The sequence below is a fragment of the Osmerus mordax genome, chromosome 13, assembly GCF_038355195.1.
Source record: "Osmerus mordax isolate fOsmMor3 chromosome 13, fOsmMor3.pri, whole genome shotgun sequence".
NCBI classification, from domain to species: domain Eukaryota; kingdom Metazoa; phylum Chordata; class Actinopteri; order Osmeriformes; family Osmeridae; genus Osmerus; species Osmerus mordax.
The window spans coordinates 13,511,654-13,534,982 of NC_090062.1; the positions used below are offsets into that span (position 1 = coordinate 13,511,654).

The following is a 23,329-nucleotide window of genomic DNA, read 5'->3' on the forward strand; positions in this document are numbered from 1 at the left end:
GATAAGTATCAAGAGGAAGTTACTGTACAAAACAGGACTGTAGTCTCTCTTGAGCTGGAGGTCACCTTGACCATTGTCCTCTGTCTGAGTTGATTAAAGAAGCTCTCTCTAACCATGATTTTAAATAGGGCACATTGACTCAGTGTGTGTCAACACAGTGCCTGAGTGTGTGATTATGTGTGTTACTACGTCACCAACACAGACATAAGTTAAGGACGTAAGTGCCGGGCACATTGAGGATAGGAGTTTTGTGCGTCACCGTATGTTCCTTGGCACGTGTGTGATGTCACGTCTGCGCTGCATGTCCATCTTCAGGCCCCGTCGTGTGACTGAGCCTGGTGTCATCCTGCCTGAGTCAACCGTCTTGATGTCTACACAGTCTGCTGTTGACTCATCTTCAAATACCAGCGTATGACAGGTCCTGTCTCCACAACCCTACTGTCCTTGGCTGTCGGAGAACCACGTCCACGCTGTCTACTAAAACCTGCATCGGCCTTTTCCATATCCCTCATCCTAATGGGGTCCGCATTATGCAGTCATACTGAGTTGTGAACGTTGCTCTCCAACACCATTACTCCCAGGGATGAGGTCGAAAGAGGAGTTCATCCCATTAAGCTTGTGGAGAGAGTAATTTATCTTTAACGTTTCATTTTACAACTGCTACCCCCTGGCTTTTTTATTGTTCCGGCAAGTTTATCATATTTTTGCTGCTTTCTGTCGAGGGTAGTATAAATGAAGTATGAAATCATAAGACCTAAGATTGGAACCGAGATTCTACCTTCACGAGAAGTAGTCCCGAAGTAACCGTGGATAGAAGTCACAAAGTACAAAATAATTGTAGATGGTTGTTTCACACAATGGTGGATGTCTAAGTGATAGATGCCGATGCCAAGTGGCAAGTGAAGTCTTATCCACTGTGTTCCTTCATTAACATAAATTACATTATTGATGGATGATAGTACCTTCCCCTCGTGCCTCCATGATGGCTAGCTAACTGTAGTAGCATGGATGATAAGGTCTCGCTAATTAGCTGAATATTGCTTTAAGTCTCAGAGGGTGTGCTTTCCTGGCATCTCTGGGTGTCTGGGGGTTAGAGCGGGCCACAGAGCAGCTTGTGTTTGTTCAGAGAAGAGGTCCCTCCCTAGTTTGAGAGCATATGCTGTAGGTAGAGAGGCCAGAGGGACAAAGTTAAACTGAGAAAGATGCATCATTAAGGTAAACTCACCAGCAGGTGGCTCTATTAAGGCCCATGCCAATTATTTTGACTTCTAGCCTGCAGTATGGTTTCACTCAAGGCCACATTGTGTACAGGACTTGGTTAAAGGTAATAAGGGTACTGTATACAGCCATTTACAGTATTGTGATTACAACCATTCCAAATCACTTTGCACAACATTGTTAATTCGGAATTTTAAAATCATACTTCACGTGAATCACTAATCTCATAAAGGATGACAGCGTAAATTTGACATCTCAATAGCATTTTCATGCACAAAAAAAGGGTTTGAATCCCATTCTCTCATGGAATGATAGTCACTCCTTTTCCACTCTGGTCTTCCCTGCATGATGCCCACGGGCAGGCGGGTAGGCAGAAGATGAGCTTCCCAGCCGCGGGCCAGCCTGGCGTAGTAAGACACGTCCAGGGAGTATCAGCATGAACCCAGCTAGAGCAGACTTACCACCATCTGGAGCCCACAGACTCGAGCCCCACCCGGTGCCAGAGAGATGATTGCTAACAGCGTGATTATGCCTTTATTAGATTAGCCTAGCATTGTTTACAGGCCTGTGGGCTTGGCCACGTCGAGTGGACCTAGCTAGCGCTCCCCTCTGAGGGTTTGGGAGGATGAGTGAGGTGAGTGACTCGGCAGCTGCTAAGAGCACCTTCCTGGTTCTTGTAAACAGGCGACTCGCAGTCCTGTCTGGAGGGGCCGAACAAGCCTATTTCATGACTAAACATTAAAAGTTGCTGATTATTTCTCTCTCTACATATCACATAGAGAGTGTTGCTTTAGTGAAGTCAAAGTAAGACAGATCTTTACAGGCATGTTCACGTGTCAATCTTTTGTTTAAAAGTCTTTCAACGGAGGCCAGTGACAGGAGCTGTTGTTTGGAACAAGGATGCAACAAATAGAAGCTCTCCCCTGGGAATGACTGTGCGTGACAACGATGACTCGATCCCCACACGCCCTGGTCCCTCATGTCCGCAGTCACTCTCGGGGCCTATCAGTGACAGTTCAATGGCCACTCTTGCTTAACTTGATTAAAACACAGCCTCATTCTGTCGCTACTGACTTAGCACAAATTAGCACCATGCTAGGGAATGAAGATATGATCACAGAGAGGGGCACAAGCTGCCAAGTATACTGGTAGCCAGTACATGGGGAGGAATGGAAGGTGTGAAGGAGAAAGCCAACTTTCCACTCCAGTTGGACGACTGGTGAGGGGGCGTGGTTTCTGTTGTCTCCCAGTGCCAGCCGAGGGAGCAGTTGGTGTAGGGAGAGAGATGGGATCTGGGATAAGCTCGGATCTTGGAGAGATATTTGTTATGTGCCTGGATAATTTTAAACCTTTTGGCTACAATTTGGACGGCATCTTACCTCTGAGTTATGGAATACTTCACAAATAATTGATCTAATACGAGTAGACACACAACGGAATCTGTGGACTACGCATGTGTGCGCCTCTATGTTTTACTCCCCAAACCTCAAAGTCCCTGTGCTTTGAGTGGTTTCCTCAACACTAAATCCTTTCATTCATGTCAAAGGGTTTTGCTTTGCTATTCCGATCACATTTTGACAGAGGAACAAGTCACTAACTCAAAGAGTCTCAGTGTCCCTTGCTCTTAATACAGCCTCTGTTCACACCCTTTGCTTTGGTCTCCGAGCCTGGCTCATGGCTTAGATCAGAGAGTATTTGACCCTGTGTCTGTGCACGTGTCAACTAGCGCCCTCTCCTGGTGAATGGAGGGAAAAACAGCCATTCTTTGCATATCAAGTTTACTAAATGACAGAAACATTGAGATACTACATTGTACTGTACATTGATTAGGATAAAAAATGTCTGCTAAATTAATACATAATTTAATTGGTATTGATATTCTGTATGTATACATTATTAGAAATACAAAGTGAGCAAATGTCATTATATGCAATAAACAACTTTGTTTTCACAATTCTCCTCTGCCTCTCTCTTTCCCCAGGTCTAACTGGTTGAAACCCTGCTGTGGTCGACGGGTAGCCCTGTGGCAGGTGTGTCTGCTCAGTGCTGGCTTCAACTGCTTACTGGTGGCCTGTGTCATCCTGGTGGTGCTCTTCCTTACCCTGGAACTCCTCATCGACACCAAGCTGCTACAATGTAAACAAATGCGTCTTTACACCCTCCATGAACTGACTAACACCAGGGCCTTAAGTGTTTGAGCTGCTGCTATGTGCTTGTGTAAAAGAAATATTTGTCTCTGAGCTGCTGTTAAAGCCAAACAAAAATCCATTGGTAATCCAAGTGGTAGATGGGGACGCTGTCAACACAGATTAGAGCCGTCCTTGCCCTCTCACTGTCCCCTGTCTCTTAATCGCACAGCGTCCTGCCAGTTGGAACAGGGTAGTAAATGACTCCGATGGAGAGAGGTGAGAATGAGCTGCTCTCTTCTCCGTGGCGCTGGGCACCCGTCCCCATCGATTGTGGGCACGGCGCCAGGAGATGTGGCCTGGAATGATAGCCCAGTCTCGCTCCAAGGACTGCGAGGCAGCAGCCTCTTCAGACGTATCACCAGTCCTGCAAGACAAATGATAGAGTGGGTGGGCAGGGCAGGAAGGGAGACATCGAAAGATTAGGCAGGAGAGATGGAGGGGTACTGGGTGGCATGTGGATTCATAGAGGGAGATATGGGGAGGGATAGGAAGACTGGTGGACAGATCGGAGAGGGAATGCATACTGTAGTGCTGGGAAACTAGGAATAAAGAGATACAGAAATTGTGTTTTCCGCTAGGACTAGCATTTGATAGATATCAGGATTCATCTCGTATGTCTGTACTAACTTACCTTTTGGACCAATTTGAAATTGACATCCTTTTCCTATTAATTGAATTTTATGGCGAAAAAAATGGTCTCTTTTTGTCATATTCCTCACTAGTTGCCAATGCGTTCCAGTTTGCCAGCATCATGCATTGGATCAGCCTTATCATCCTGTCTCTCTTCTTCTCTGAGGTTAGTGCTGGACTAAGCAATCCACTGTATGCAGTACAGTACTGGCCTGTCCTGTACTATAAAGTCCACCTACAGTACAGGTACATTTGTACGATACAACAGCCTCAGCCACCTGAACCAAACACGAGTTAACAGGAGGCGGGTAGAGGTAATAATGATGGATGAGGTTAACGAGCAACCGATCTGGTTACATTGATATGAGACACCCAACACCTTGCTCCCTGACACCATAGAGGAACAGTGTCAGATGGATGAGGTCATGGATGGATACCAGCTGCTCCTAGTCCACAAGTCAGAGATCAGGGTCCTACCTGCAGGGGAGATCCTCTCCTCTTCTCACTTACAGTGACACTGTTGTTGTGTATTGTGCTACATTTTGATGAATTATCTGGGCCACTTTTGCCTGTCAACCCATCCTAATTAAATTGTAAGTCGAAGAGTGTGTTCAACACAAGGTTCCCTCAACAACATCCTTTGTGTCACTGTATGTACAGTCGAGTAGGATCAGATCACAGAGATATACCATTTTGTTTGGCCGGTGCTTTTGTAAGGGAATATCAAGATTCACCGGACATTACATTTAAATGGGTCACAGAAACTAGAGCAACATTTCTATGGGCATTTGTATGAATAGAGACACGGTTAACTTTGACTGTTTATTCAGATATACTTACCTTTAAAACATTTGAATCTTATGTAGTATGTGGACAGCTCAGGGAATGTGAGAACATTGTGAAAGTGTTTCATTTTCTCTCCCTCTCTCTCTCACAGACTGTTTTCAGAATTGTTGTCCTTGGGATCTGGGACTACATCGAAAATAAAGTTGAGGTAAGATTCCAGTGGAGCCATTAAGAAAGTCCTAAAACCATCTCACAATGCAGAATAGTTAGCCGTAACAAAAACAATTACGTAAGACCTTGCCCATCAGATTGAGGTGAGGTGACTTGGCCGTCCGTTCCACACTGTCCGTCTGCCTGCGAGCGAACACGTGCGTGAAGCGCTTCCTGTCTGTGTGTTCCGCCCGCAGGTGTTTGATGGTGCCGTCATCGTGCTATCCTTGGCCCCCATGGTGGCCTCCACCGTGGCCAACGGCCCCAGCAGCCCCTGGGACGCCATCAGTCTCATCATCACCCTGCGTATCTGGAGGGTCAAGAGAATCATTGACGGTGAGAGAGGCCAGGCGGGATGGGGCTCGGTCAGCCTTCTCTTGTCTCTGGACAGCTGGCAGCTATCTCCCTAGAGTCTCCGGCCGCTTGTCCACATCTAAGTCAAGCGCTTTTCCTCCGTTGCTCTTTCCCTGCGCAGCTCTGTGGGAGAACGAGGGGCAAGGTTGGCTATTCTAGCATATCGCTGTGACACGAGGTTAAACAATCGGTTAGAATTACAGTTCTGATTAAAGCATTTTAACTGAAGTAATAACTTTTAGCCAAGGTGCCTTTTCTGTGGTTTCAGCAGTCTCGATTTAGCTGGATTTAAAGAACAGTTAAAGCCATAATTAACCCAAGACATATGTAAACAAACACAGGATTGGCCAATCAATCCTGCAATGACAGCACCACCATATAGACCTGATGATTATACAAATTATTTACTATTCAGAACAATATCTCTATTGATCGTTCCCTCAGAGTAAATTTCCACCGTTCTGCTACTTAAACTGGTATTGATCGCCAGGCCTTGTTAAACAGATTCAGAGGCCATAATGAATCCACCGGCTGTTCTCTGCTATGCTAATGGGAGGTCCGGTCGATAACTACAGGGGAGGTCACCCTCATCCAGGACCCTGTCTTCATGATCAACTCACTGACTGGACCACACATACAGTGTCGCACAAACACAAGCACTCCACGCTACAGCAATTCTTTTTATGCTATGTTATATTCAGTGAACCTTTATATTCCCTCATGAAGGCACTGGCAACCAGAAAGGTCTATCTCACCAGAGATGTGATCCTACCTACCTGACTGTACATTCAGGAACACAAAGCCATTGTGGGGACATTGGGTTGAATTTACCCATCGACTTCCAATTTCATGTTAATGGTTTGACAAGTAAAATGGCTGTGGTAATACTTGGATGTACAGTATCCGGACAGACTTGATTACGGCCTAGCCTGTGTTTCTTTACGTTAGGATGTCAAATCTGTGTTTTTTGATGTATGACAGGAAAATGTAATCTGTAGAAATACACTCTAGGTAAGACTGTAAACTACATTTAGCTATTTCTTGGTTTGGCGCTCAACCCAATCAGCAGCAGTGCAATACAGTCATGTTGGATGTGGTCCACACCGTTTTATTTGAGTGGCCATCTCAAGGACATCATTTCCTAGTTTTCACTATAGAATATACTAACCTGATTGTTTCGATGTGTGTAAGTAATTGAGTTAGGCAGCTGGCCAGCCCACACAGCAAGAAAATCTATCTTGCCACTGATACAATTTAAAGTCACAATATGGTTTGATTACACAGCTATAGGGTACTCTATTATACACAGAGATGGCAGAAGTAGTCATTACTACTACCTTGTTATACTTTACTGTTGTAGATTAAGTAGACTTTCCATCTCTGCAACAGTGCAACAACTGTTATCACAGTGTAATGATAGTGTAATGAAAGTGTAATAATAAATATGTAATAACAGTGTAAAAACATTGGAAAAACAGTGTCAAAAGTGTAATAACACAATAACAATGTAAGAACATTGTAATGTAAGGAGTCAAAGTAAAAGGTTGTCAGAAAAATAGTGAAGTTTACTTAAGTACAGTAGTACCTGTAACTAAGTATTTGCACTTTGTTACTTCCCATCTCCGATTATTCTGATATTTTCAAGCCTATCAAAGTTCAGTAATTGAATAAATATTTGTCAGAGAGAAAGTGATAGGGACGCAGAGAGAACGAGGGTGAGAGTGAGAGAGAAAAAGAAAAGGGGTGAGAGAAAAAACAAATAGGTGAGAGAAAAAGCGTTAAGTAAAAGATTTATACACACAAACATATACATTTTATATATGACACACACCTCTTGTGTGTGTTAAACGGATTGCCATTGGGCTGCTTGGGTCGGTGCTAAGGCCCCTGCAGGTGTCTGGGTGGGGAGGAGTGTGTGCTGGGCAGTGGGGTGGTTAGTGGGGGGTGAGGACTATCTGCTAGGGGACACTTTGCTTGAGCCGAGAGGAGAGTGAAACAGGCTCTTGAGAAGGAGAAGCTGTGGAATCAAGCAGGGTGTGAATTACACTGCTCCACACGTACTACCAGCCACAACTCTCCCTCTTAGTTAGCGGGGCAGAAGCGATGACTAGGCGTTCATTGCAATATTCTGCTTTTATAATATATTAAAATGTTCTACTGTCAAACTAAACATTATTTTAAAAACATTGTTGATATTATTATCACAAACATTTAACATCTAATAAACCTCCACGAGTCACTGTCACTGAGGAGGCCACGATGCGGGACAAGCCTGTAAATAGGGACATTGAGTTCCAACGTTAATGAGCGCTTTAACTTATTTAACACGATTAAATAATAGAGCGTGAGTGAAGCTATGCCGATGGTTTCTGTACCGTGTCCTTTGATATGATTTGGAGAGGGTGTGGTTCCTGAGGGGGCTCTCTCCTTTCCCCTGGACAGCCTATGTCCTGCAGGTGAAGGTGGAGATGGAGCTGGAGATCCAGCAGTGCGAGAAGACCAAGGCCATGAGGGAGGAGCAGCTGGAGCGCCTCACTCAGATCTGCCAGGAACAGGCCGTGAGTGTCCACACCAACACCTCTCAGAGACGGCTTCGACACAGTCGAAGAGGCCTAAGAGTCAGCTGGAACCGCAAGTCTGTTTGATAGGTTGCTGCGATACAACCATACACGGCATGCCAGTCTATGTGGACGAAACATACAGATCTTGAAACGTGTTGAAACGCCTGAGATTTGTGTAAAAACACTGTTATGCTGCATCATTCCGTCCTGTTGCTCGTAATGCTGTAATTCTAAACATCACCAGAAGAGGGCAGTAAGACCTTGCTACTGTAGATGTGTGTCTTCCTTGAGGTCGTTTTTTATGTTAAAACCTCTACTGGTATCTGCTCGACATATCTTTTTTCTGCTTGTTATATCTTTGAGATCTTTAAGTATGGTGACTGTCTGAATATGGTGACACAGACATTAGTGTTGCACGCCAGCAGCATTTTAGGACATCATTTCTTTCCCAGGCCCCCAACCTCAAAATCAATATCAACAGAAGCCATAACTGTACATCATTGCAAGCATGTTGGTACAAAGCACTCCAGCCAAAATTGAATACATAGTGTAAAATTGAAAACGGTTCATCTATTTTGAATGTGTCTGTCAGTATTTGTTGTCCACCCTGTAGAGAAAGTACAACATGTATTCCGTAAGTTACTTCACTTACAGATCATATACATTTCTTTGAATGAGATGTTATTATAGTAGGCACCATAACATTATATACTTGTTTAGATGGGGATAAATCTTTTGAGAATATTGCTCACTCTCCCATTCCTTATCTTTCTCCCTTTCCCTCTGCTTCCAACCTTTACCCATCCAACTCGTCTGATTCTCTCCTCAACTTGCCCTCCTCCCCCTCACACCATCCCTCCATCGCTGCCTCAGTTTGAGATCAGGCAGCTCAGGGCACATCTGGCCCAGCAGGACCTGGACCTGGCTGCGGAGCGGGAGGCGGCCATGCAGATCCACCACGTGTGGGGCAAGCAGAGCAGCAGCTTCCAGGTGCTGGAGGGCCTGGGCCCAGGGGAGTCTGACGACGAGGGCCAGGGGGGCCGGCAGGGGAACCACAGGGAGCCCCGTGCCCCCACAGGTGCACCACTCTGATATACTTCTAATGTATTTTATTTATTTATTTTGCAACAAAAGCACTGTGAATTAGCAGACCACAGCCATATGCACTTACATTTACATTTAGTCATTTAGCAGACGCTCTTATCCAGAGCGACTTACAGTAAGTACAGGGACATTCCCCCGAGGCAAGTAGGGTGAAGTGACTTGCCCAAGGACACAACGTCATTTGGCACGGCTGGGAATCGAATTGGCAACCTTCAGATTACTAGCCCGACTCCCTCACCGCTCAGCCACCTGACTCCCAACTTGATTCATTTGAATATGTAGTACATGGAATGTTTGGTTGAGAAAGCAGCATGACAAACCAGAAGAGAAAGAGAGGTGTGCCATAAACTATGTACATAATTACATGGGACAAAAAAGTCCCAAACGGTGCAACATCAGGTGAATGGGATGCCAGAGCAGTGTCGAGCTAATCTAGCGCAGTAGCCCCCAAGCAACTCTGAGGCGTACCTCTTAAACCCCTCCCCACGCAAGCACACAACACCCGTCTGACCGCAGGCGCTTCAGGATCAATATGAGGGCAAGAAAGCTTTTAGGATCTGGTGAATCCGAAGGAAAACAACCATGTTCCCCCCCCACACCACGTCAGCTTGCATGGACATCTCTGTTGGCCCCCTCGACTGGCCCGCGCCCTCCGCCCAGCTAGGCTATTTCAGGTACAGAGTGCTCTGTGCATTGGGCCTTGTTGTGGGAGAGAGAGCTGGCCCCTGTGAACATCTGTTCCCTTCACCTAAAAACCACAGTAGGGCACCGAGAGAGACACCAAAGCTGTCGCCACATCGCCACTCCTTGGGGATTGTGGTAAATCTGGCTCGGCGGAACAAGCAGTGCTTTTTCCAAAACATGGGCATCAGGAGAGGCACTTAGGCCGCAGGGGCCAGGCCGGGCAGACTGCGGCGTGGGTTACAGCTAGAGTTGCTCTCTCTCTCTTTCGCCCGAGGGGTAGCCATCAAAGTGTCGTTCATTCTCATTGAGGCACTTTGCTGCTAAGACTCTTTTCTTGTCGGGAATGAACTGGGAAGGCTGAGGGAGGACGTGGAAAGGGTTACAAACATTTTGTGAGGAGGTCTCAAGGGGTTTGTGGTTTTGTACTGTTTAAGAGAACAAGAGAACTACCGGTAAACCTGTCAATATCGAGGAAAATGGAACACTCACCATTTCTGATGTTCAGCGGTAGTTTACTGAGATTCAGTAGCTGTGGTCGGTGTGGTTTTACAGTGTTACAATTGTAGTTGCCTGCAATTAGTATCACTCTCAGGCTTGAGAGGTTTTCTAATCCATTTGTATTGTACAATATGTAAAAGTGATTTTACAATACATAGCTTTTAGTGAACCGTCAATGCAAGACTTGCCCGCAAACCAGTACATAGATTGAGCATGTATATTGATTTAGCTATGAACTGAATGCTCTCCACGTGTCACCTCTGTAAGTGTATAGATGGTTGGCAGTCCGATAGCCTGACTGTCAGAGAGACAGCCTTTTATGTACGCCGGACATCTCTTTCTCTATTCTGAAGCTCATGTGTTATTAATTGCAGAGTGATTGTCTTGGTCGTGTTTTAGTGAGTGCAATGCTTCCTCTCCGGGGGTGGGTCTCGGATTAATATTTTAGGCTGAAAAATAAATGAAATTACCCGTCAGAGTCTGCAACAGTAGTCCTGGGGGAGTGGGGCTAGCACTCAGGGTACTTTGGGTTCCACTCAGCGGACACTGAGCTCAGGGCCAATCAAGCGAGCAGAGCGGATCAGAGTGGAGCGGATCAGAGCCGCTCGCCGGAGAGCAACCGGCTGCTGAAACAAAGAGCACTCTCTTTCCTAAAGTCTGGCCTCTCTCATGTTCACTCCTGCTGTACTTCTCTACGCTAGCACGGTGTGATTTTCAGACATCAGTGGTGCCAGTAAAGCACCTGTATGTCAGTGAAGGGTATACTGTATGTTACTTTAAGTGACGGTACGTCGTAGATGCACTCACAGGTTTACATTTCAGTTTGGCTCTTTGACAAGGGATTCAGTCATTCTGTAGTCTGTGACTGCTGAAGTATACATTCAAATACTGTACATTGAGTATTGCACTGTAGATGCTGTACCTGTACATTATCTAGGTTATTGATTGTACGACTAAGTACTGGACAATATTGCCTTTGCTCACCAGATCCAGTTGTACGAGATGATATGAACAACTATATCAGCCAGTATTACAGCGAGCCAAGCAGTGGTAAGTGACAGCATTCTCTTAAAAGAACAGTCATAATTCCCAGCCATCTTGCTGTGACGCATCCTCCTAGCCTGATGTGAGAAGTATCGTTTCAGACGGGGGTGCTTCAGCAGGTGGCATTAGGGTGATCACCACAGCGGCCATCGACGTCCACCTCCCCACTAACCCCATCCCCGGCCACTCCAACCCTCTGCTCTGTGTTGAAAGAGTGGGCAGCGCCTTGAGTGACACATCCACCAGCGTATCGCGGTCCAGCGGCAGCCTGACAGCCCGCCCCCACAGCCTGAGCAGCCACACCCTAGGGTCCTCCTCCACAGACTGCAGCAGCAGCACAGCCAGGGAGCTCTGCCGGGACTACAACTCCCAGCACTGCTGTGTCCCCCAGTCCTACTGCAGCTCTCTCGGGGGCCCTACCCAGCAGCTGCCGTCGTCTGGCCCACCTCCCCGGGACCCCAGCGTGGTGGTGCAGGAGCTGCTGTGCTCCCTGTCGGAGGACTCCTGTCTGGCCCAGAAGGGTCTGCCTGTGGACCCGGTCAACCTGAAGCTGCCCAGTCCTGCAGGCTCCACCAAGGCTAGTCCCGAGCTGGAGCACAGGGTCAACATCTACAACAGGAGGAACCAGGAGGAGGGCCGGGGGCGGGGCCGGGGCTGTGTGTTTCTCCAGACTAAGCCTCTCATCCACCTGCATGGCAGCAGCACTGAACCGTCTCTGGAGGAGAAGTACAGGCTCCGGGCCCCGGCCGACACACCCCTGAGCCGCATGCCCGACACATAGTCCGCCCAGAGTGGGCGAGGAGCACAGACAGACAACCTGTTCCTCCTCAGACAGTTGTAACTGATCCCTAACTTCTAAATCCTCCATGAGTAAGGCAGGAACGAGACACTCGAAACGTGCTCGTGCTCTGCTAACCCTTCTGTCGATCGGCAGATCAAGCCTGCCTTCTTCCTCATTGGGGATCCCTTGGTTGCTAGCCATGCACCATGATTGCACAACATCAACCCTGTGAGAAAGGGACTAATGCAAGCCTAGACACCACCGTCATCAGGAAATCCTCTACTAAATGGGTCTCAATTGTGAGATTAAACCAGCAAGGGGACATATTCAAGCCTATAGAGAACAAACTTCAAGAACAGTGTTACTTCCTTATGTATGATTGATTTTTTTGTTTGTTTAAGATATGGTATCTGTGCCAGTCTCTCTGTTCTTACAGCCACAGGGTACACTGAATGACCATTGCCAACAGCCAATTTCTTACCTTTGTCTATATATAACTGAGATAAAGATATTTCTATTGAAACTGAAGATTAGGATAGCAAGTGTGACGTTTTTGGATTGAATAAAAGCCTAATTGAGGCATTAAAATAAATTAATTGTGAAGTTAATGCAGGTTGGAGGTGGGGAAACATGGTGAGTGAACCTACACAACGATCTGGGCCACCAACATGGCAAGTCAATTCTGTGCACTTTCATGTTTACACGTTTTTGTAAACTTAAAATGAGAGAACTCATTGTCAACTGTTACTGTCAACAATAAAAGTTTCCAAAATTGATAGATAAGACTCCACAATAGTATTTTGCCTTATGTACTTGGACATTCTTATGGTTGTATGTTACATTACTTTAAAGCAGTGCTTTCTATTTACTTTGAACATGGAGTATGAAATCTACCCATTACATCCATGGTTGAGAACAAGGGCCTAAACCACGACGACCTGGGTTCACATCCAGCACAGAGTGTAGTGCCAAACACATCCGTGGGCCCAGATCCCTGTAACCGCAGCGCACTCCCCAACTGTCCAGATCCCCTCTCCCAACTGTCTTACATTTACATTTAGCAGACGCTCTTATCCAGAGCGAGTTACAGTAAGTACAGGGACATTAGATTCGATTTCTAATCGAATCTAGAAGAATCGATTCAAGCACCCAAGAATCGATTCAAATCGAATCGAGAGGTACCAAAAGATTTCCACTCCTAATGAGTACCAAAACTTCAATCTGTTAGCGCATCGTCCCTTTATAGAATATGAGCACTCCTATTGGTTTAGACACGACAACGACAGTACACCAGTATTGCATTAGCAACTATCGTCCTTTTTGCATATTTCTCAGAACATGTAAATTATTCAGGCGTATTAACATTAACCAGCCTGTCACAACAAAAACTAATTGGTTAAGTCGTTATAATTGTCTAGTGATTACAATTAAAACCTCTAATTAATTCAAAGAATAAACCACTGCACCATTTTGTTAATTGTCAAATGTTTGCAAGTATTTAGACGTTTAATTGTTAATAACAATCAAGGCTTCAATCAAGCAATCATAATGGTTCATAAGTATTTAATTAAGTCATTTTCTACCACATTCATGTTAATGAAAATCCAGCATTGTTTTAAAGCGAAATTACAATACTGTACAGCTCATGGATATTGTTACTTGCATTTACTGAGGTTTTTGTTTTACAACCATGTTAAATACTTAACATAATAGCATATATTGTCCATTCAAACTGTATTCTGACATGATCATATCAAACATCAGAACTGTCTTTGCAAATTCTTGTGACCTCCTACCTGTACACATTTACTAGAGTTGACCTTTACCAGAGTTAAGATGAAACAGCCAGTTTGTTGTAGCAAGTGCAGTTGGTTTTATTATAATTACAAAATGATACAATCAAATATATATTACATCTAGAAACAAAGCACTCATTTCAAAGGATAAAATCCAGATAAGGCAGGATTTACATGTAGGTGGTTGTGTAGGTGTGTGTGTGTGTGTGTACGTGTGGGTGTGTGTACGTGTGTGTGTGTGTACGTGTGTGTGTGTGTACGTGTGTGTGTGTGTGTGTGATTTTGAAAGGATTTAGTATTATCTGCAGTCTTCTCTCTCTCTCTGAGAGATCTATTTACGTTTCAATGCTTCTGTCAATTCAGGAACAGCCTGAAAGTACAAAGAAAACCCTTTCTTCAGAAACACCGGACCATACCTACCCCCCCGCCCCCCCATATCACTTTAACTGAGCTTAGTAAAACCAGTGGCTATCACACCCCACTGCGTGAGTAAATAAATGATGATCTTTAGCCAAACAAAATGGACAAAAAGACACAAGGCTTTCATTCAGCATAACAAACAGCTCTGGAAGTGGCTGACAGACCCCAGGTATGTCACTGCCAACACGTTCACCTGCATCGTACTAGGTAAGTGGGGGAGACTGTGCTGCAGACTAAGCTGCAATGTCAACATGTGCAATGTTTTTAATGGGCATTTAACTTTGATAGGCAGGAAGCCAGAGTATGTCACATGAAAAAGATTATATTGCACATGGGAGTTCCAATATGATCCACTAAGAACTCCCATTGTCACATTCAGAAAATACTCAGTGACTTAACAGTGACCATTAGACACTTACTGGTGCCTTTCAATTATTGAAATGTTTCTAATGGCTCAGAGCTGCTTTGAAGGCATTAACATTACATGATCCCTCTTCATTCTCATTACTGGATTAAAAGCAATAGATGAAGTTTATGTTCCTTGTGAGGGCTTATAATCTGCATGAAATATACTTGTGCAGTCAACGCATGTTTGTGTGTATTTCTGTCTAAGAGTAATTGGACAAAATGTTGCCCCAAACATTATAAAACCATTGGAGGGTTTTATTAGAAGTATGAAAAGTATAACATATTTTGTAGAAGTGCAGATAAGCATGTCCCTAAAGATTCTTCACCCCATTTACCTGTCAGGACTGCCCAGGTCAGAAGGAAACTAAAACTGACATTTTGAATGATATCATGAATTAGATATACAGGTTAACATACAGCCAAGTTCTTGGATATCCTTGTGTGTGTCTTAATACTGTAGAGCTTTAAATAGGTTAATGGTCATTGATAAATTATTAGTAAATATTGTGAATACATAGATTGGATGTGATATGGATGTGGTGCTGAATGGAGCATAACAATGGAATGATATGAGGTTGATTATGTACCTTTCTGCCTTGATAGCGGTTCTGTGTTCATTTACAAATTGGTAATAGTTGACCAACAAATGTTTAAAAGTGTCCTAATGATCTCTAAAGGGTTCCGGGAGTATTGTTATTGTACGTATTGCAATGCCAAAATATTTACCTTGAAAAGATCAGCCACTAGGCCATAGTCAGCTACTTGGAAGATTGGAGCCTCTGGATCCTTGTTAATGGCCACAATTGTCTGTTAATAAAAACCAGATAGCACAAAGTGAGTTTCAAAAGCAATGGAGGTGTACCACTGCTTCTGCCGCACATCACAGTTTGCTGTTCTGATGTTTTGAGTTGACAGACGGCATTCTAACCAATTTAACTACGTTCAAGCTATTTAATTTATGAACATACTGTAAGTATTTAGTGGATGAAAGTGATTTTGAAAACAGCTCTGTGACATCAACCAGCTGGATATATGTAAATGGTCAATCTCAAACAAAACAAATAGATTTGGGACCATGACTGCATAATGTGTAGTCTGACATATTCAGAACATCTCACACAGGACACTTTCAAGAAGCTCTGAGGCAAGAGAAAAATACAAATAAATTATACATCATTCTTTAAAAAGCTTCTTAGGTTCCCATTTTAAAACATACTTCTTAAGTGCACGGGATCCAGAAGTAGATAGTTCACTTGGTGGAAGAAATCCACTCAGGAGACTGTTGTCATGGCTACAGGAGAGGGTTTTTTTCCTACTACATTTACATAAAACTGTTTTCTTCCAGAGTAGTACTCTCCCCTCCATTACTTTTTATAAAAGTGGGTCAACAAAGCAGACAAAAACACAGTACATCCTGAGTTTGTTAAAATCCTTCAAAATCAGCAAAAAATAAATAATAGGACAATTATTTTAAATAAAGGGTCTATGGTATATCATATATAGTATTTTAATCATTTTTTATAAGATGGTAAATTTGGGGATAATCTTTCTTGTCCAATATTTACACATATATAGTGAGAAAAGTATTAAAACAAAATATTTGTACGTTGCTTTGGATAAAGCTATCTGCTAAATGAATACAAATCTCAAATATGGATGAATTAATATGTTAAACTTCTAATAGCTCATTTATATTTGCTAATATTAGTGCTTCAAGCATTTCTTTCAAATTTCTGCTCGCTAGCTCATTACATTATTCCATATGAGCAATCAGAGAAAGAGGTTTACTACATTCAATCATGTGATAAACATGAGGGTAAGGCTGAGTGTCCTCTGGGGAGAAAAACACTACAACTCGTGAGCTCCAAAGAACTGAATAAAATAATCTACACCAAAATTAACTCAGCTATCAGATGCACAAGGTCTAAACTCTGTGTAGTTATGCATGACTTGCGGCTGCCAAATTAGCTAATGTTTAAAGTAAAACAATAGGGTCATCAGGGAGGCCATGTTGCACATCCACTTTTTTGTTCTCTTCATACTAAAATACCTTTTAAATAACTTACATTTCAGTTTTTATATCCCCCCCCCCCAACTACAGTATGTTTTCTGAAAAGGAAATATTCCATATAAATTGAAAAGAGAAAGACAATTATTTGGTTGATGCCTTTTAACTTCTCAGGGTGAGCTTATGTTTGGATATTACAGGAAATGACTGTACCTTACTGTCCTTCATCCCAGCCAGATGTTGAATGGCCCCTGAGATGCCAACAGCAATGTAGAGCTCCTGCAAATCAAAAAAAAAAAATTATAGTATATAAATAGCTGTGTCTTCATAAACTGTAAATTACTGTTACTATCAATGCAATCTGATTTTATACAGTAATGACCCTTATGGTTGCATGTTTAGTCAACTGTATATAGTTACACTCTACATAAACTCATACATACTGCAAAAACAAATACCAAAAAACAATGACAATAACAAATTCTTGAACAAACTATATCCCTTAAAATGTCAAATTTCTAAGAGAATAATTGAATGAAAACATTTCCCTGAATGTTTTTCTTCAACAGGAGGGGGTAAGTCAATCGATTATTGATCCAATTAGGAAAGGACTGTTCAAAGCTCAAAAATAGACACATTGTATGTGTGCACACCCAAGAGTGCACTGCATGCTCATTAGAGAATTATGGACACCACAAGGGACCGCTGACCCACTGACACCCTACAGAAGCAGTTCTCCCTGAAGCTTCTCAACCCTGCCCGACCAGGTAGATGGTGTAATCACTGTCCTGACCAGAGCGACCAGGGTGTCTGCAAGAGTGTGCTGGGGGCCCCTGAAACATTTCCATCTGTTCTCTGGAGAGCCGCACATCAATTGCTTTCAGCTAAATGCACTCACATATGAATATTTCAGTACAATTTAATGTTTCAGCTGCAGCCCCAAAGGAGCAGAGCATCAATTTGTGAACACAGTTCTCCCGGAGTTAAAAGCCAGGCCGGATAATACAGTATGAAAGGCGCTGTCAATCTTGGGCCCTTTATTCACTCAAGAGACAGGAGGGGAAATCCAGAAAAGCTCCCTGTTAGTCTCTAGTCCCTAGCTGCATACAAACATCTTCTGAAAGTTTTCCATTACAAACTAGCATACTAGTGGGCAGTTTTCTTTTGGGGTTTGGGGGGCGGAGCAGAGGAGAGAGACCGGTGACCTGCCGATTTGCCAAGCTTGGTCAGTTTTCCCAAAGCTCTGGTTGTCTGCTGTCTGCCGTTTGGTGTCCATACACACTCACAGCAGCTGGGAGAGCAGGACAGAGAGTAGTGCACCTGCTGTCCTGTTAATAAAATACCCCAAAGTGATGCTGAAACCTTTTCATTCACACAGTAAGGCTTTCCTCAGGTGTGAAAACACAAGCCCTCTGCAGCACAGGCAGATTGTGACACTACGGGGTTAATCAACCAGGTGATACTACCATGATAGTACAGTATGGGCTAAAGCAAAACAACAGGTTGGTTTACAATACAAAACACTGTTAATGGCTTTATTGTGCATCTGTTATGTGTTGTATATTATTTTTTTATGGCACAACCCACTTGGTTCTATTAAAAAAATATCATGATAATTTGACAACATGGATTGGTGCCACCATTTAGATAAAACAGATACTATATGGGTGTTTTTCTTTGTCAATTTAAAATGTAGACTTTTCCTTCAAAATCGAATAAGCTACAGTATGACATGACAAAATACTCTCAATATTAGTTGGAATGTGACATGCATTGAAGTGATACAGGACTACACATTCACATTTTTATCGATGTGATTTAGTGTAGCTTTATATTTATATTTCAATTTAAGTTAATATGCACACATTTATTCTACCTCTGATAGCAAATTGATTGGATTATTATTATTATTATTATTACAGAGAGATTAACGAAAAACCTAGTTTATTGAACCTGTTACAAGCTGCCTTTTTATTTACAATAAAGTATCAGTCCTATTTTGACTGTGTCAAGATGAGGTGTTGCAAACATCATTAAAGTGACATGCCATTTTGTAAAACTACTAATAAGTAACCACAATGAAGGTTTATGCTGATGAATGCAGTTGATGCCAAAATACAAGACATGCATTTGTAAAATAAAACAGGCGACTGACAGCTACACTAATAAGGCAATAATGGCATAGCATACCCACCCAACAATGCAGAAAGCCCTGCAGGCACCAATCAAAAATTAATACTAATTATCATGTGAATACTGCATAAACTCTGAAGAATTATGAATTATAAATTTGCAACATGGTTCCCCTTTCAAAGAAGCTTTCATGAGGATTTTTTTCAGATACATTTCGGAGGGTCTGTCACAGTATAGGGATAGACATAGGCCACTGTATTAAGAAATTGTCCAATGCCAGAACACTAATTACAATTATAATGACCTGCATGTCGTCATCAGATTGTAATATTTGAAGAAGAAAATTAAGATTTTGTTGTCAATTAATGCAGATTCTCTACACATTATCTACATTGGGAGATATTGGCAGGCCTGCCCATTTTGGGAAAAGGGAAAGCTCATAGCACTTAAAGACCACTTACTAATGAGTCTAGTAAATCATTTAAGGATTTATATCAGACATTAACTACATTTCAGAAGGTTTTAAATGCCTTAATGTGTGGATGATGACAGCTGGCATTTCCCTCCTTTCAGACAACATTGCTAATTGACCTTTAAAAGCTCATTCAATTTGAAATAAGGAAATAATGTGTTGAATACATATGATTAAAGGTATGACACCGATTGTGTTTGTATTGTTTAGCACATAGTAAGCGAGCACACGTTAATGGTAATTCCCTTGCTATTTGAGAATCTGCCTGATGGCTCGTGAACGATGCCAATAAAATACCCCTGATGCATTGTTATGCATGCAGGCATAGCACATGCACAATTACAATTTTGAACAAATTTGCTTGACTTTATAATGAAAACACTGCATAAATAACAAGATTTATTGAATAAAACTAAATAGACTAAACTTATATTGCTATGTATGTGTGTGTATGTGTGCTTTTATTTTTTTTACCGGTGCAACAATCTTTCCAGTCTGGCCAACCTGCATGTCATTGGGGACATAGCCAGCGTCAACAGCAGCTCTGGAAGCGCCAACTGCATTCAGAACATACAGAGGGTTATTAATAAGTTTGCTCTTATAATAAAAGGCATTCGGGCACACACAAACAAAACACACACGCACAAAACCGCTTTATCCCACAGCAATGAATTTGATGGTTGTTATGTTCCTGTACATGTATTCATGTTACTGTACCTGCAGCATTCATTTGGTCTGCCAGGTCAAAAAGCAATTTGAAATTTTCACCATTCTTCAGGCCTCGTCCTGAATGTAAAATACACCATATGTTTAGTCACATTACCTGGAAGAAGACACCAGGACATTTGCATCACTGAGACATGATTGCATTTGGTTGTAAGACATAGTCCTTACCCCCTGACACTACCACTTTAGCACTAGTGAGTTCTGGTCGGTCACTCTTGGACAAGGTTTCTTCCAGCCATTGAGAAATCCCTATGGCAGCTGATGAACCAACTAATCAGGACAACAGAGGAAAAAACACACCATAATGCTGACAAAAATTACCTTAACATCTGAGCATGTCTGATAAAGGTTAAAACAAGTGTTTTAAAATGTTCAACAAGATGTCTTAAAACTACATTACCCTGTTCAGTGGCAGCATCTCCTCCTTCTCCAGAGGCAGGCTCGAATGACGTGCCTCTTACAGTGAAAACTTTGACTATTTCACCACTCCTAACTGTGCTCAGGGCATTTCCTGTTGAAAAAAACATGATGGGGGATGATAATTCAAATATCATTAGAGCAAAGACCTATGATGGAATAATGAATTATGTGGCATATTAAAGCATGAGAATACTGAAACACTTGGAAGAAGTTAAGGGAATTCCAAAACCTTTGCAGAATAAATTACATATTGGTATGACAATGAAGGCAATAGGCCAAAGCCCTCTAAAACATTCAAGTGTGCACCTCAGTAAGAAGTTCAGGAAAACCCAACTGATTTCCAGCCAGGAACTCTTGCCAAAGTTTAAGTGGATACATTTTATCATACTCATATATATTTCATGATAGTGATGAAGCCAATCAAACTATGATTTGAGTGGTTCTTGGATGCTTTTAGAGTGACAGCTGGGATCCCTGGGGTAGATCATGGAATCATTAGCAGGTCAAAAATAATAACATGCAAGTACTGCTTCATCACTTTACAAATAAACATGGCAAAACCACATCCATTTAACCTTAGACCTTTACAATAATGGAGGCAGTGACTATCACAAACCACAGAAACTGATTTATTTGCTTATTTTGAACCTTCCGCAGTATACGCTCTATATGTTTTATTGCATTGCATTTTGAATATATGATTCTTTTAAATTATATACATAAGAAAACAAGAACCTCACCAGCATATATTGTTCTGACAAAGGTGTCTTGAGATTTTATTTCAATGATGTCTGAAATGGCAGACACATCAAGCTTGGCAGCCACTCTGGGAAGAAGATTCTGAACACCACAGTTATACATGTTAAAGGTACAGCCAATTTGATTAGGTCAAAATATGTTTTGTTGGTGTTTAAGACATCTTCTGCTCAACTCATACTTGTGAATGCAAAAACTGGATGAGGTTTACCTCATAAATACAATCTAGGCTAGTATTCCAAGCCATCTTTGATAAATGACTGTTCTTGTTTTAGTAACAAATGAAATCAAATCTAGAGGATTAGGATGCGTCTAAATAGCATTCATCTACTCACTGAAATCGAAACCATCCACCCTTAATCAATATGAGTTGGATTACAATACATAAGATATTGTTTAATGCATTCTAATTCAATTGAAATACCATTAGATCAGCAACTTGACAGTTCAATAGCAGAATGACAGATTACAAGGGCTAGTAATTGAGGCAAGGACTACACTAACTGCAGATATTCTATTGCAAAAATGTTGGGGGGAAAAACTTTCAGACCCATTAGGCCTAGACTAGACTAGATCTGCAAGTGCAAGATAAGATAACTGTACATGGCTTTGTCATTCAAATATTTGGCCTTTCATACATGGCCTGATAATTAAACAAACGTATTTGAACGGCTCTAAGAGTTCACTAATAACAAGACTGTGCAGACATCCATTACTTTAGCTTGACCCAATGCTAGGCAAGTTACCTTTCCAAAGGCAGACGCACCAGCACAGATATGTGTGAAGTTAAACTGCTTCTGAGTGGCCAAAATCAAAGGAGTCAGTTCCTCTGAAGTGAGAAAAAGAGACATTATCAGGTTTAAATTTTCTATGGACCAAAAGTAATTTGCTTTTAATAATACTCCCCCCCACCTGGAGAAAAAAAAATCATCTCCACTATCACCTGGTAACATCCCTTTGTATGAATCATGTTGAGCCACAAGCACCTTATTGACCCCTTGGACTTTTCTGATCTCTTCTACAACCTTTATGAATAAAACATACAAAATATAATTCCCCAATAACATGAACACATATACATATGTACAGACATCTAGGCCAATGGGCATTGAAGTCATACCTTGGTGCAGTTGGTTCCAGCAACCAGGCAGGACACCTCACCCCCCACCTTGTTGGCAGCAGTGATGGCATTCAATGTGATAGGTGTCAGCTTGTCATTGTTGTGCTCTACCACCACTAGAGTGCTTTGGAACCTTTGAAAGAGATTGTGCTGCAGAGAAAGGTCAAACAACTTTAAGATTTGTTCAATTGTAGGGTATAGCGGCACTGTACCCTGGTTACTCAAGTTACTGTAGCTATTTATTTAATAACAGCATTTTTATCAATTCCCTGACCGTACCTGCCATTCAATGCCTATTTTTATCAATACATAATTGAGTCTGCAATTTTACTGTTGTAGTCTAAATGTTATATATGTGTATATAGCAATACATCAGGTTGACCACACTCCAAAACTGCCTCTAAGCGAAATGTCGAAGTTCAATAAAAAAAACACAAGACCATTCAACAGTATTGTCCGAAAATGCTACACGTTAGAGCTAAGTGTAATTCACATTTAATGGCACACTGTTCAGGCTCCAATCCTTCCCAAGACGAAGCTTTTATATAATATAGCCATACGGCAATAGACCAAAAAGGAAATAAACGAGTAGCCTACATTTCTCTTATTTACAATTGAACATGTCTAGCTAGCATGCTAACCAGCTAGCAAGTCTATTTTCCTACAAACTTTATAGCTAACTAATTAGATAGCGAGCATGTATCTGGTGTGTTTTGTCCCGAACTAACCCCAGAACTCCACCGCCAGACAGCAGACAGCACTGGCTGACAGCTAAACGTTGTCACCAAAATATAGCAATATTAAGGAACACAGACTATGGTGATGTACTTACCAATTGTCCTACACGGATTTTGTTTAATGCTTTATACATATCTAATACAATAATACTAGTACAAGCAGCACATCTGACAGATAAACAGCGAACTACGCAGCAGGTTCCCTGTTCTCGTCTCTCGCGAGTACTCCACTTTAGCCATGACCTCACTGCGCCAGTCACCGAGTTTCAGTGTA

General features: G+C 42.3%; 2 protein-coding genes across 2 annotated transcripts in view; one reads left to right on the plus strand and one right to left on the minus strand.

The window, feature by feature from the left end:
* LOC136955749 (transmembrane protein 266-like) overlaps window positions 1–12,059 on the plus strand; it is a 30,977-nt gene extending 18,918 nt beyond the window's left edge. Inside the window, exons 4-11 of the mRNA XM_067249472.1 lie at window positions 3,200–3,354; window positions 4,130–4,203; window positions 4,975–5,031; window positions 5,231–5,369; window positions 7,830–7,945; window positions 8,822–9,026; window positions 11,222–11,284; window positions 11,380–12,059. Coding sequence (XP_067105573.1) covers window positions 3,200–3,354; window positions 4,130–4,203; window positions 4,975–5,031; window positions 5,231–5,369; window positions 7,830–7,945; window positions 8,822–9,026; window positions 11,222–11,284; window positions 11,380–12,059 — 1,489 coding nt within the window. The remainder of the gene's footprint in view (window positions 1–3,199; window positions 3,355–4,129; window positions 4,204–4,974; window positions 5,032–5,230; window positions 5,370–7,829; window positions 7,946–8,821; window positions 9,027–11,221; window positions 11,285–11,379) is intronic.
* A 1,849-nt stretch (window positions 12,060–13,908) lies between these two features.
* Window positions 13,909–23,209, minus strand: LOC136955581 (electron transfer flavoprotein subunit alpha, mitochondrial-like). Its single transcript, XM_067249297.1, has 12 exons — window positions 23,151–23,209; window positions 22,319–22,468; window positions 22,142–22,223; window positions 21,945–22,027; window positions 21,183–21,282; window positions 20,423–20,533; window positions 20,191–20,292; window positions 20,014–20,082; window positions 19,771–19,853; window positions 16,905–16,970; window positions 15,410–15,490; window positions 13,909–14,225 (listed from the first exon to the last, which is right to left on the minus strand). The coding sequence occupies exons 1-12, from the start codon at window positions 23,187–23,189 to the stop codon at window positions 14,187–14,189; spliced, it is 1,005 nt and encodes a 334-aa protein (XP_067105398.1). The 5' UTR covers window positions 23,190–23,209; the 3' UTR covers window positions 13,909–14,186.
* Between the last annotated feature and the right edge of the window lie 120 nt (window positions 23,210–23,329).

Excerpts from the sequence above, each read along its gene's own strand:
- LOC136955581 (XM_067249297.1), bottom strand. The coding sequence starts at position 23,189 with ATGTATAAAGCATTAAACAAAATCCGTGTAGGACAATTG. Across the intron at positions 16,971-19,770 it reads CTGGAAAGATTGTTGCACCG|GAGCTCTACATTGCTGTTGG; the intron begins GTAAAAAAAATA and ends TTTGATTTGCAG. Across the intron at positions 14,226-15,409 it reads TAGTGGCTGATCTTTTCAAG|GCTGTTCCTGAATTGACAGA; the intron begins GTAAATATTTTG and ends TTGTACTTTCAG.